Source organism: Canis lupus, chromosome 7, assembly GCF_011100685.1.
Source record: "Canis lupus familiaris isolate Mischka breed German Shepherd chromosome 7, alternate assembly UU_Cfam_GSD_1.0, whole genome shotgun sequence".
In the NCBI taxonomy this organism is placed as follows: domain Eukaryota; kingdom Metazoa; phylum Chordata; class Mammalia; order Carnivora; family Canidae; genus Canis; species Canis lupus.
Genome location: NC_049228.1, coordinates 37,864,189 through 37,878,494, shown reverse-complemented (window position 1 = coordinate 37,878,494; position 14,306 = coordinate 37,864,189). Strand labels below are relative to the sequence as shown.

Below are 14,306 nucleotides of genomic sequence, written 5' to 3'. Positions count from 1 at the left end.
CTATCCATTTTATAAGGATAAAATAACCCAAATACACAAATCAGACAAGGACAATGAGAAAAAAAAATCATACTGCAATCTCAGAATAATCAATCTCAGATATGAATCTTAGGTAACAATCTAATATAAAATATTAGCAGAGTCAATCCAGCAATTTTCAAAAATAACAACATCTTCACAATAAAGTTACATTTGGCCAAAGAATGGATGATTTAACATTAGACAATCTATCATTCATCAGTATAATAGATTAAAGGAAAAACACCCTTATATCATCTTCTCGATGGATGCAAAAAATCATTTGATTACAACAATAACAACCATAACAACACATTCTTTTGCTAGTAAGAAACAGAAATTTCATAAAAAGAAACAAAAACTTTCTTAATCTTGTAAAGAATATCTACCAAAGGCTTACAGCAAACATCATACTTAACTTGAAACTACAGAAAAACACCAATCAGCATCAAGAACAAGGCAAAGCAGCTCCCCAATACCATATCTATTTAATATTGTACGGAAGGTCACTGATTGCATAAGGGGGGGAAATAGCATATGTAAGCATTTGTAAAAGACAAAACCTAAAGCTGATCATTATTTGTGGATTATATGATTGTGTACAAACCTAGAAGAATCTATAAATTATTTTGAACTAATAAAAGACTTGGCAAGCTTGCTAGTCTGGAGATGAGCATGCAAAAATCAGCTGTGTTCCTAAACAAAAGCAACAAGCTATTAAACTGAAAAAAATGTAAAATGCTCCATGCACCCAAAATCCACAGCATGCCTAGGAACAAACTTAACAGATAAAGGTAACAGATTTACAGTGAACATGATTATAAAACTTCAATAACAGACATACAAGAAAACCTAAAGCAACGGAGAGAGACACCATGTTTGTGAAAGGGAAGATTTCATGTTATGGACATAAATTTCCCCCAAATTCACCTCTAAATTCAATGCAAGTCTACAAGCTTGTGTTTCTGAATGGGTATTTGTATATATGTACATGTATGTATGTAAACCAATAATATAATTCTAACAATCATATGGAAAAGCAAATGGCCAAGAAAAGCCAAGACAATTGTAGAAGAAGAAAAAGAACTACAACAGGACATCCGTCTTGGAAACTGACTTCCTACAAAGGTGTAGTGCTTAAGATGGCATAGTTTCAACTCATATGTAAGAGCCAAAAAGCAAGCTGACACTTGATTTGGAAAGTCACAAAATTTGGGAAAGGCTAAAATTGAAGCAGTTGCTGAGGTGATAAATAATGACCCACACAAAGTCATATAATCATAACATTTCAGAACACTGGGGGAAACAGAATGTCCCAAAAGCTTCTAGAAAAGGGGGGGAAGTTTTAATAGAAGAACTGAGATTCAGAATGGCACCAGATGTCTCAACAATAAATTAGAAGACAATGCAATGCCTGCTAAATTCTAATAAAAATCATTTGAAATCTGTAATATTATGCCCAAACAAATTATCAATCACATATGAGGGTAGAAGTGAAAGCATCTTTTACACATGCAAGATTATAAAATATTTACTTCCATTGGAACCCTTCTTGGGACCTACTATTAGATGAAGAGAAAGCCAGACATGGATTCCAGGAAACAGAGGATCCACTGCTAGACAGCAGCACAGTGATTTTTAAGATGAGTAAGGTAATCCTTGTATATCATTACTACAACAGCCCAACAGAACAGTCTAGATTAGGAAGGGAGAAGGCAAGACTCTAGTATATCTCTCTCCAAAAGACAAAAGAGAACCACTAGGTTACTTAATGTGTCTGAATGACAAAGGAATTATGGGCTGGAGAGTTTGGGGATAAACTGGTGAGAGTTATAGAGAAACAAGGAAAAGTGGTCACTTACACCAACAACAAAAAGATGTTCAAGAAAAGTATTGAAATTACAATAAACTGCATGGCAAAACTATGCATAATATTTATATAGAATCATAGGGAATTGAACAGGATTTGAGGGAAGGCTTACAGTAAGAATATAGAAAGCATACGGGTTGGATGAGATGATATGAAATTAACAGGTAATACATAGAAGTAAATAATCAAAAGACAGTAGCACGAGTATGATAAGAAATTTTTAAGTAAAGGAAGCAACAGAACAAGCAGCCAGCAGTCTGAAAGTGTTTGCCAATAGTTTGAAAGTAAAAGAGATACAGAGGCAGAAAGAATAGAACAAATAAATGCAGTTTTTAGGACAAACCTTCTTAAAATATATATAGATCATTTTGATAAAAAAATAATAATAGACACAAAACAAGTAAAAACACTTGTTCATTGGTTTTCTAAATGGAGAATAAACATGCTATTATGTCCAGGAAAATTATTTTGAGATCATTAGTAAAGAACGAGTGACTAAGAAGACACATCCAGGATTTCAAAGAACAAACTGGACACTGTCTTTGGGCTGATCCGTGGTAGACGTTTTGAGGGCAGCTGACCCGCAGCCTACGCGCCCCACACAGCCTCCCATGGAAGACTGAGCTGGCCGTGGAGCTTTCTCTCTTTGTCTCATAACCATGCCCACCAATGAGAATGCTAATTCACCAGATGCCCGCCTTAACAGATTCAAGAACAAGGGGAAAGACAGTACAGAAATGAGGCAGCACCAAATAGAAGTTAATGTGGAGCTGAGGAAAGCTAAGAAGGATAACCAGATGCCGAAAAGGAGAAATGTAAGCTCATTTTCTGATGACACTACCTCTCCACTGCAAGAAAACCGCAACAACCATGGCACTGTAAATTGGTCTGTTGATGACATTGTCAAAGGCATAAATAGCAACAATTTGGAAAGCCAACTCCAGGCTACTCAAGCTGCTAGGAAACTTTCTAGGGAAAAACAGCCCCCCATAGACAACATAATCCGGGCTGGTTTGATTCCAAAATTTGTGTCCTTCTTGGGCAGAACTGATTATAGTCCTATTCAGTTTGAATCTGCTTGGGCCCTCACTAACATTGCTTCTGGGACACCAGAACAGACCAAGGTTGTGGTAGATGGAGGTGCTATCCCAGCGTTCATTTCTCTGTTGGCATCTTCCCATGCCCACATCAGTGAACAAGCTGTATGGGCTCTAGGAAACATTGTAGGTGATGGTTCAGTTTTTCAAAACTTGGTTATCAAGTATGGTGCAGTTGACCCACTGTTGGCTCTCCTTGCAGTTCCTGATATGTCATCTTTAGCATGTGGTTACTTACATAACCTTACTTGGACACTCTCAAAACCTTTGTCGCAACAAGAATCCAGCACCCCCGTTAGATGCTGTTGAACAGATTCTTCCTACCTTAGTTCGTCTCCTGCATCATGATGATCCAGAAGTATTAGCAGATACCTGCTAGGCCATTTCCTACCTTACTGATGGTCCAAATGAACGGATTGAAATGGTTGTGAAAACAGGAGTTGTGCCCCAATTTGTGACACTTCTAGGAGCTACTGAATTACCCATTGTGACTCCTGCGCTAAGAGCCATAGGAAATATTGTCACTGGGACAGACGAACAGACTCAGGTTGTAATAGATGCAGGAGCACTTGCTGTCTTTCCCAGCCTGCTAACGAACCCCAAAACTAATATTCAGAAGGAAGCTACATGGACAATGTCAAACATCACAGCTGTTCGCCAGGATCAGATACAGCAAGTTGTGAATCATGGATTAGTCCCATTCCTCATTGGTGTTCTAAGGCAGACTTTAAGACACAAAAGGAAGCTGTGTGGGCTGTGACCAACCATACAAGTGGTGGAACAGTTGAACAGATTGTATATCTCGTTCATTGTGGCATAATAGAACCATTAATGAACCTCTTAACTGCAAAAGATACCAAAATTATTCTAGTTATTCTGGATGCCATTTCAAACATCTTTCAGGCTGCTGAGAAACTAGGTGAAACGGAGAAACTTAGTATAATGATTGAAGAATGCAGGGATTTGAACAAAATTGAAGCTCTACAAAACCATGAAAATGAGTCTGTGTACAAAGCTTCATTAAACTTGATTGAGAAGTATTACTCTGTAGAGTAAGAGGAAGATCAGAATATTGTGCCCAAAACTACCTCTGAAGGCTATACATTCCAAGTTCAGGATGGCACTCCTGGGACCTTTAACTTTTAGATTGTACAGCTAAGACAGAAAGTTGTTTGTTGTGTACTCTGTTTGGTAGAAGTTTGTCTTATTGTTTCTCTACTAAGAACTCTTTTTAAATGTGTTTTGTTATTGTAGCACTTTTTACAATGAAACTATACTTGACCAGTTCCGAACTGTACAAACTGTATGAAGCTCCTCCTCTCAGTGGGTTTCTTATTTCTTTTTTTTTTAAAGATTTATTTATTTATTTATTTATTTATTTATTTATTTATTTATTTATTTATTTATTTATTTATGATAGACATAGAGAGAGAGAGAGAGAGAAAGAGAGAGAGAGAGGCAGAGACACAGCAGGAGGGAGAAGCAGGCTCTATGCCGGGAGCCCGACGCGGGACTCTATCCCGGGACTCCCGGATCATGCCCTGGGCCAAAGGCAGGCACTAAACCGCTGAGCCACCCAGGTTTTCTTATTTCTATGTGGAATCTCCTATCTTACAGTCTCCTATAAATAAAGATTAAATTCCAAAAAAAAAAAAAAAAGAACTGGATCAAGTTAACCCCTACAGACACAGTCCTCACTGCATTCTGGAACGCACGGGGATTTGGAAGGAAGGCTGCCTGCCTACTAGACTCCAGAAGGGCCCCAGTTTTTGAGTGTATGGGGCGTACGACCTGCAGGACTCAGGAAACACTAGGTCTTCCCCTAGAATTCTTCTTCAGTCTAGCACTCTGCTCTACAGAATCCTGATCCCAAACTTCCTGATGCCACAGCCTCCCTGATTTGACTCTGTGTTTTCTCAGCTCGGCAAGTTCTCCCTTATCACGTCATACCTGCTGTTATCTGCTGCCCACCTGACCTTCACATTCACACAGGTGTCCCAAAGCAGCACAGTTCCATAGACACAGTTTACACTGTTTGTGTTACTGCTTCTACAAGTATCATAACCCCACCTGATGGTGTGATTATTTTTGCTTTTCACACCCATCAGATGGCTTTTATGTAAATTTTGAAGAAAAGATGAGAGTCTTCTCTTTATCCTTCAGATCTTATTTATCATATCTGATATTCTTTATCCTAGGGATCTAAGTATTCAAATGGTATCCCTTCCTTTGGATTAAAGAACTTTTTTTTTAATTCTTTTTTAAAATTTTTATTTATTTATGATAGTCACAGAGAGGGGGGCGGGGCAGAGACATAGGCAGAGGGAGAAGCAGGCTCCATGCACCGGGAGCCCGACGTGGGATTCGATCCCGGGTCTCCAGGATCGCGCCCTGGGCCAAAGGCTGCGCCACCCAGGGATCCCCTTAAAGAACATTTTTTAGGGGACCACGGAATCGCAGAGATGACTGAGGCTGATATAAATCCGAAGGCCTACCCCCTTGCAGATGCCCACCTCACCAAGAAACTACTGGACCTTGTTCAGCAGTCATGTAACTACAAGCAGCTTCAGAAAGGAGCCAACGAAGCCACCAAAACCCTCAACAAAGAACATTTTTTAGCATCCAAGTCTGCTGGAGATTAGTCTCTTTCATTTAACTGAAAGTTTTTTATGCACCTTCATTTCAGAATATTTTTGTTTGACATAAAATTCCTGGTTTACAGATTTTTTTTTCTTTCATGACTTTAAAGATACCATTTCATTATTTCTGATGAGAGACCTATGGTTATCCTTATTGTTTCCCCAAAGTATGTAATAGGTTTTTAATTCTGGCTGCTTTCCATTCCCCACCCCCTTACCTTTAATTCTCAGGAGTTTAATTGTAGACAAGTGTGTTTTCTTTTAACCTTGAGGTATACTAAGATACTTACATTTCTGTTTTTCATCATATTTGGTAAGTCTGAGCCATCAATCCTACAAATTTTGCTGCTCCTGTTTCATTCTCTTTTCCTTCTGATATGCAAATGATGCAGCTCCCTGAGCCTAGATGTATTTTGCTTCAATTTTTTTCCTCTCTCTTCTTCAGACTGGATCATCACATGACCTTTCTTCAAACTCACTGGCACTTTCTTCTCTTATTTCTAATCTGCTGTTAACCTCCTTCTGTGAGTTTTTTATGTCTATTATTAAACTTATCAAGTTCTAAAAGGTCCATTTGATTTCTTTTCCCTCTGACATCCCTTATCTGAGCCATCTTTAAGACTATACTTTGATTCCTTAACGATATTTATTTTAAAAAAACACATTTGGGGATCCCTGGGTGGCTCAGCGGTTTCGTGCCTGCCTTTGGCCCAGGGCGCGATCCTGGAGTCCCGGGATCGAGTCCCACGTCGGGCTCCTGGCATGGAGCCTGCTTCTCCCTCTCCTCTGCCTGTGTCTCTGCCCCTCTCTCTCTCTATGTCTATCATAAATAAATAAAAATAAGTTTTAAAAAAACACATTTATGATAGCTTCATTACATCTCTGTCTGCTAAATCCAACATCTGTGCTACCAAAGTTTCTACTGACTACTTTTATTTTTTAAGTCTGTATTACAATCTCCATCCTATCCTCATTTTTGTTTGATCTGGTGAATTCTGATTAAACGTTGGTCATTGACAGAATTATTCAGAGGATGGACTCTGTTGTCTTCCACTAAAGATCCTCAATTATTATTGAAGCAGATTAAAAAAAAACCACCACCTGATCTCCTTGAATAAGGGTTAGCTTACAATTACACTCTTTGGGGCAGCTTTGTGGAAATGCTAAGATTCATCTCAATCCCCCTGACTTGGAGGATCACTTTTCAAACTCGGTGAATTTTATCAGGACTTGGATTTAGACTGTTAGGCTTAGAGTAAGTCTCACATGTTATAAAGGTGTTAAATAGCTCTCCAGCCAAAACCCCAGTGTCCCCACGTGCTATGTCTCCTCCAGCACTGCTTGACTTTCAGCAACTTGTTCAATTTTCAGATGCACAGCATCTATTATTTGGTACATCTTATGTCTTATACTGCATACCCACAGATCTATCTTCAGGAGACAGCCCCATCGGCACACTTCAGGCCCGCTCTCTGAACAACTTCCTCTTCTCCAATATTAAGAGCTACAGACTAACAACTAAGTTGGTCCTGATGTCTTCCCCCTCAGCTCTGGAGGACTGCTACCCTTGGCTCTAACTCTAGCTTTTTGCATAGAGCCTGCAAACTGCCCCCGTCCTGGGAAACTGTAAGGTATATCTCATGGATACATTTCTCTTAAAGATAACAGTCTTATGTTGCCTATTTTCCACTGCCTGAAAACAGCTGTCCCAAATATTATGTACAGTTTTACAGTTGTTCATAGTGAGAGAACAATTTGGTACCAATTACTCCTCTCATCATGGCCAGAGGCAAAAGTTACATAATCTGTTTTTTTTAAGTTTATCTCCTTAAGATGAATTTTCAGAAGTCAAATTACTGGTCCAAAATAATAGGACATTTTCATGGCCTTTGGAATGTATTATGCTAAACTGCTCTCCAAAATAGTTTCTGCCAAGTGAAATTATATCTATTTGGACCTCTGTTATACAGCCAGGAAACTGAAGTAAAAACAAAACAAAACAGGGAATAAAATTGGGGCATATAATCTTTTACATTTATATGAGGGACCCAGGGTTAGTAGAACTAAAAACAAATGGGAATGTAAAACTAAATCAATGTTGAGAGTGTTCTGATGAAAGCATTCACTTGTTGAATATTCTCTCTCAAAAAAACTTGACAACTAGGAAAGAAAAATCTAAAAAATAAAAGTGAAGAAGAATCCACATTTTCTTTTCCCGACTGGGACTTATTTTTTCACCTCTCTAAAAATGACAATATTTCAAGTACAGTAACAAACAGTTCAGCTAAAGAAGAAACAAAGTTCTCATAAAAGATACACGTATCAATCTTAAGCTCATTAATATAAGAATGAAAAATAGCATAGGACTTTATAAACAAAACCTACTATGAATGAGTATGCCTAAAAGCCATTGTAGGAAAAGTTGGAGCATAGAAAGACAAGTGGATGGATGGATGGATGATTAGGTAACATAAATAGACATTTTCTAAAACAGAGAAGACAAGTAGCAACAGAATTATCTGTTGGTAAAATGGCTTAAGATTTATCTTTATTTACCGTTCCATCTTCCATCAGCTTCAGACAAGAACCAAAATCTGCTAATCGAATATGTCCATTCATATCCATCAATATATTGTCTGGTTTGATGTCCCTGAAAAGACAGACACATTCAATTTTTAGTTGGGAAAAATAAATATAACCATTTACTTGATAAGATAAAAATTAGCCTGAAAATCTCAACTTCTTTTAAAATTAATACTCTAAGAACACCTATTTGACTATGTTATGGGTTCAAATCCTGGCTCTGATCCATATTGATACTTTCTTTGAAACATGCACTTTCAGTGTTCTGGAGATAAAAAGCTTTTTGGTACTTTTTTGTCTTATTTTAAGGTTTTTGGTTTTGTTTTTAAGAAAGGGAGGGCAGGGCACAGAGGGAGAAGAAGAGAAGTCTTAAGCGGGCTCCACCCTCAGGGTAAAGCCCAACACAGGGCTCTGTCTCACAACCCTGAGATGGTTACCTGAGACAAAAATCAAGAGTCGGACACTTCACTAACTGAGCCACCCAGTCGTCCTTTTTTGGCAGGTTTCATTCAGATTAAATTAATTTATATTAATTTAGATTTGCACAGATTCCAATAAGATCACAATAGGCCTACTTTCTGTATACAGAGAAGAGCCATAATTACTTGATAAACACAAAACATACTTTCCTCTAGCCCATGAAATTGGAGGGAAAAATACACTTCTTAGACCTTGAACATAAATATAAATAAATAAATTTTCAATTGCAAAGAAATTGCTTCATAAAGCTAATTTTGAAATACAACGGACACAACTGCTTAATCGTATTTATGTTATATAAAGCTATTTATAGATGTTAATTCAAATGTAAGATATCCAAATCTAATTAACAAATTAAATCACACCAGTTTTTGTATTAGTTTCTACATTTGAAGGAAAAGGGGTGTAAACCTTAGTAAAATAATACATAAAATGATTCCTTTAAAGAATACCCATCAAAGTGTTTTCTAATCACAATCTAAAGATTAATTCTGAAAAATTAAAAGGTTAAGCCCTCTCCACATATTCTACATGTAGAGAAAAATAAAGAATCTTCTATGAACATCACATACGCAAAAAGAATTCTATTACCATGTGGCTAGGGTCATCTTTTCTTTTCTCATCTTTTTCCTTGACTTATTTATTTTATAACTAAGAAATTTGTACTTTTTAATGTCATTTACTTATTTCACCCATCCCCTGACCCACCTCCCCTCTGACAACCATCAGTCTGTTCTCTATATTCAAGAGTCTACTTTTTTTGGTTTTTTTTCCTTTCTTTGTTCATTAGTTTTGTTTTTTAGACCGACATACAAATGAAATCACATAGTATTTGTCTTTTTCTGACTTAACTTCATTTAGCACAATACTCTCCAGGTACATCCATGTTGTCACAATTGGCAAAGTAATATTCTTTTTAAGGCTAATATTACACTGTGTGTGTATATATACACATATATGTACATACTTATACACACACACACCTTCTTTGTCCATTCATCTATCGATAGACACTGTGGCTGCTACCTTATCTTGGCTATTGTAAATAATGCTGCAATAAACATAAGGGTGCATATATCTTCTCAAATTAGTGTTTTTGTTTTCTTTAGGTAAGTACTCAGGAATGGAATTGCTGGATCATAAGGTATCTCTATTTTTAATTTTTTTTTTTTTTGAGGAACCTCCATGATGTTTTTCAAAGTGGCTACACCAATATACAAATCCAACCAACAATGCATGAGGTTTCTTTTTCTTCATATCCTAGCCAACACCTGTTATTTCTTGTCTTTTTGATCCTAGCCATCCTGACAGGTATGCAGTAACATCTCATTGTGGTTTTGATTTGCATTTCCCTAATGAGTGATGTTGAGCATCTTTTCATGTACCTGTTGGCCATTTGAAATACCCTTTGAAAAAAGTCTATTTAGTTCTTATGTCCATTTTTTTTTATTGGACTGCTAGGGTTTTCTTTTGTTATAATGTTATAGGAGTTATTCATATATTTTGGATATTAACCTCTTACTGGATATATCATTTACAAATATATTCTCCCATTTAATAGGCTGCCTTTTCATCTTGCTGATGGTTTCCTTTGCTAGGCAAAAGCTTTTTGTTTCAATGTAGTCCCAAAAGTTTATTCCTGCTTTTGCTTCCCTTCCTTGAGGAGACATATCTAGAACAATGGTGGAGGTATCACAATCGAGATATATTACAAAGATTTAATAATCAAAGCAGTATGATACTGGGACAAAAATAGGTCAATGGAACAGAATAGGGAGCCCAGAAATAAACCTAATTTTATATACCCAATCAATCTGTGACAAAGGAAGCAAGAATATAGAGTGGGGAAAAATATGGTCTATTCAGTAAACATTGTGAAAACTAGACAGCTACATGCAAAAAAACAAAACTGGACCACCTTCTTACACCATACACAAAAATAAACTCAAAATGGATTAAAGACTTAAATGTGAGACCTGAAACCATAAAACTAGAAGAAAACATAGGCAGTAATCTCTCTGACATTAGCCATGGTGACATTTCTGTAGGTATGTCTCCTTAGGTTAGGGTCCTGTAACTTGAATGATACCTAAGGTCTCTATGCCTCCATTTTCCCATCTGCAATAAGAGGGTATTATTGAAGGAATTTCTGCGTGTTATACATCATAAATTGGCAAAAGCTGACCTAGAGGCTAAACCCAGCCCACTTTCCATTTTTGTAAGTAAAATTTTATTGTAAATAAAGTCACATCTATTCACTTATAAGTATTATCTATGGCAGCTTTCCCACTACAATAGCAGAATTGAGTAGTTCTGACTACAGACAGCGTGGCCTTCAAAGTCTGAAAGATTTCCTACTTGGCCCTTTACAGAAAAAGTTTGGTGACATCTCTTGAAGATGACAGATGATGCTTAACAAAGAAAGGCAGACAGATGAACTGAAAATAACTTTTATAGGAAATTGGCTTCATTATCCTCAATGTTTGAATTTACCCCACAGTCAGAAAGGTATATATATAAAAAGATATTTCTGTTGTTTGGAAACATCAAAGAAGTATATTTTATTTCTAGAAGGCATCTTAGAAATTACCTAATCTATTTTTAGATGAGTGTAAAAAGTGGATTTTATTCTTTATTTTTAAAATATTAAGCTATATAGTCACTACACATACTGCTACTGGCATATTTCTCAGATTTTAAAGAAGACCAAATAAATTACAGAAAAGGAAAACTGAAAGGATTCATAATCATCAATAATATTTTAGGCTATTTGAAAATAGGAAGTAGTAAAACTTAGACAAATAAATTATATTTATAACAAATAATAAGTGATGAAATGGAAATTATTTAACAGCATTGTATTGACACTCCCCAAGTATCCCATTACCCTTCCATATTATCCCCTTCATCCACTCCCCACAGGTTAGCAATCGCTGCCCTGGCATTTACTATACCTACACGTATTTTATATTATTAGTATATAATGTGTGTGTGTGTGTATGTGTGTGTATATATACACACACACAACCATGAGACTATGTCTTTTTCTGAATCTCTTTAAACTTTATAATTGATGCCAAACTGTGTGTAACAAACTGTGTGTAACTTTTGAAACGTAGTTTTATTCTAATACTGTTTCTAAAACACATTACCCACATTGACATACATTGTTCTGGTATGTTAGTTTTAATTGCTATATGGAATATTTTCATAGACCAAATTTATCAGTTCTCCTTATTCTAGAATTTAGTTTCCAACAACTTTAGATTGTTGTAAATTATTTTACTATTATACAAAATCCTGAAATGAATACTCTTACCAATGTCACCCAGTGCTCGTCTACATGTAGAAGTGGAATTGCTATGATGAAAGACATGCACATTTTCAACTTTATAAGCACGAGTACTACTAGTAAGACTAAGAATCGTTTTTACATTATCACTATTTATCTCACATTCTTATTCTGTAAAAGGTCAGTTAATATCCTTTGTCATTTTCTTATACTGCCTGTGTGCTGTTTGTTTTTTGGCTTTTGGTTAATATTCAGGAATTCTGTTTACTCAAACTTAGTTTACATGTGTTACAAATCTCCTCTCTCAACATGCAGGCTTGTTTTCCCACATTGTTTATAATGTCTTATTTGTAAAAAAAAATTATTTAACGCCAGTATAATCTTATAATTTATAATTTTTTTTTACTATTTTCAGCTTTATTGAGAAATAACTGACATAATTGTCATATATTTAAAGTATACATCATGATGATTTGATATACACATGCACTGTGAAAGGATTCTCACTATTGAGTTAATTAACTCATCATGTATTCACTTTTGTTTTTCATGGGTTTTTTTTAGTAAAACACTTTATTTCTACTCTCAGAAAAGTTCAGTTATGTAACACAGTTTTATCAATTATAGTCACATGTTAACAGTAGTTTCTTAGAATTAATTTACCTTTTTTTAATATTTATTTATTGGTGGGGAGGAGCAGAGGGAAAGAGACAGAGAGAGAGAGAGAAAGAAAGAGAGAGAGAGAGAGAGAGAGAGAGAATCTCCAAGCAGACTCCTTGCTGAGCAAGGACCCCACCCTCACCCCCGATAAGGGGGCTTGATCTCACGACACTGAGATTATGACCTGAGCTGAAACCAAGAGTCAGATGCTCAACTGACTAGCCACCAAGGCTCCCCAAGATCTTATTCATCTTGTAACTGGAAGATTGTACCCTCTTACCAACCTCTCCCTATTTCCCCAGACCCTGGCAACCACAATTCTACTCCCATTAATTTATGGTTTATCCCCTAGGAAATCTCCCTTACCCTCTCCCTGAGGTCATTTGGATAATGTCCTATATTTTATAAGTTTTAAAGTTTTATTTTTCAAGTCTCTAGTCTCCCTGGAATGAATGTTTGTAGGGTGAGATCAAGGCCCATCTCATTTCTTTCTGTCCCAACATCACTGACTGAATGACATCCTTTCACCTCACCACTGATTCCTATCACCACTTAGGTCATAAATCAAGTGGATCTGTTTCAGAACTTGCTAAAGCAAATTCCCTGAACAGTCTTCAGGGTAAAAGAAAGCCTATTAATAATCACCAGAACAACCATAATCTGAAACTGATCCAAGCAAACAGATACATGATCACCCTATGTATACACCTATACTAGACCAGTACCACAATATCTTAATTATGAAAGCTCTGTAATGACCTCTCTACACCAGGAGACCAGGTTTTTTAAAATGTCAGGGTTCTTCTAGGTGAATGCCAGGATTAACTTAATATGTTCCATAGAATAACTGAGATTTTGATGGGAATCACAATGATTTTATATATTAAAGAACTGATTTCTCTGTAAGACTCTTCCCATCCATTTTTACAGAATATCTTACTTAGGAGTATTCTTTTATGTCTTTCAATAATACTGAATGTTTTTTGCAGAAAAATTTTTATCATCTATACAGCTATTATTTATCTTTTATTAACTATGTATCTATGTATTTATTTTATATATCTATGTTTTATTATCTATAGTTTTCAGTACCTTACAGTTTTGTTGCTATTGTGAATAGGATTTTCTTCAAAGAAGCATTCTCATTTGGCTTCCAATTTACTGGGAATGTTTCTAATGTTTCACTGTTAAGTATGATCCTTGGTTTAGATTTTCAATAGAAATTCAATAATAAGGTATGAGAATTTTTTATGGACATTTTACAATTTTTTATTATTTGAGACAGAGAAAGAGCATGCATGTGGGGGAGAGAGAGAGACAGAGAGTGAGAGAGAATGAGAGAGAGAGAGAAAGCACTTGCAGGAGGAGGATCAGAGGGAGAAGCAGACTCCCTGCTGGGCAGGGAGCTGGACAGGACATGGGACTTGATCCCAGGACCCTGAGATCACAACCTGAACCAACGGCAGACACTTAACCCACTGAGTCACCTAGGCACTCTACTTTTTTTTTTAATATACCATGTATCACAAAGTCTAAAATTTCATTGATTATAAAGATGCATCACTATGTCATGTGCCACTAAGAGAGAACACATGACTATAATTTCAGAAGTCATTTATTTTAAAAAGCATCCCAATTTCAGAGACATTAAATTGAAAAACAAGTTT

The 14,306-nt window shown here is 36.2% G+C and overlaps 1 protein-coding gene and 1 pseudogene across 18 annotated transcripts in view; one reads left to right on the top strand and one right to left on the bottom strand.

Annotated features, from left to right (window-relative positions):
• Nucleotides 1–14,306, bottom strand: part of CDC42BPA (CDC42 binding protein kinase alpha) — a 309,366-nt gene that overhangs the window by 156,784 nt on the left and 138,276 nt on the right. For all 18 annotated transcript variants that reach the window (XR_005362267.1, XM_038542788.1, XM_038542797.1 and 15 more), the window contains one exon: nt 8,181–8,274. Coding sequence is in view for 17 of the 18 variants with exons in the window: in XM_038542788.1 (XP_038398716.1) it covers nt 8,181–8,274 (94 nt within the window). In the remaining variant the exon portion in view is untranslated. The remainder of the gene's footprint in view (nt 1–8,180; nt 8,275–14,306) is intronic.
• LOC102153398 lies at nt 2,548–4,305 on the top strand (annotated as a pseudogene).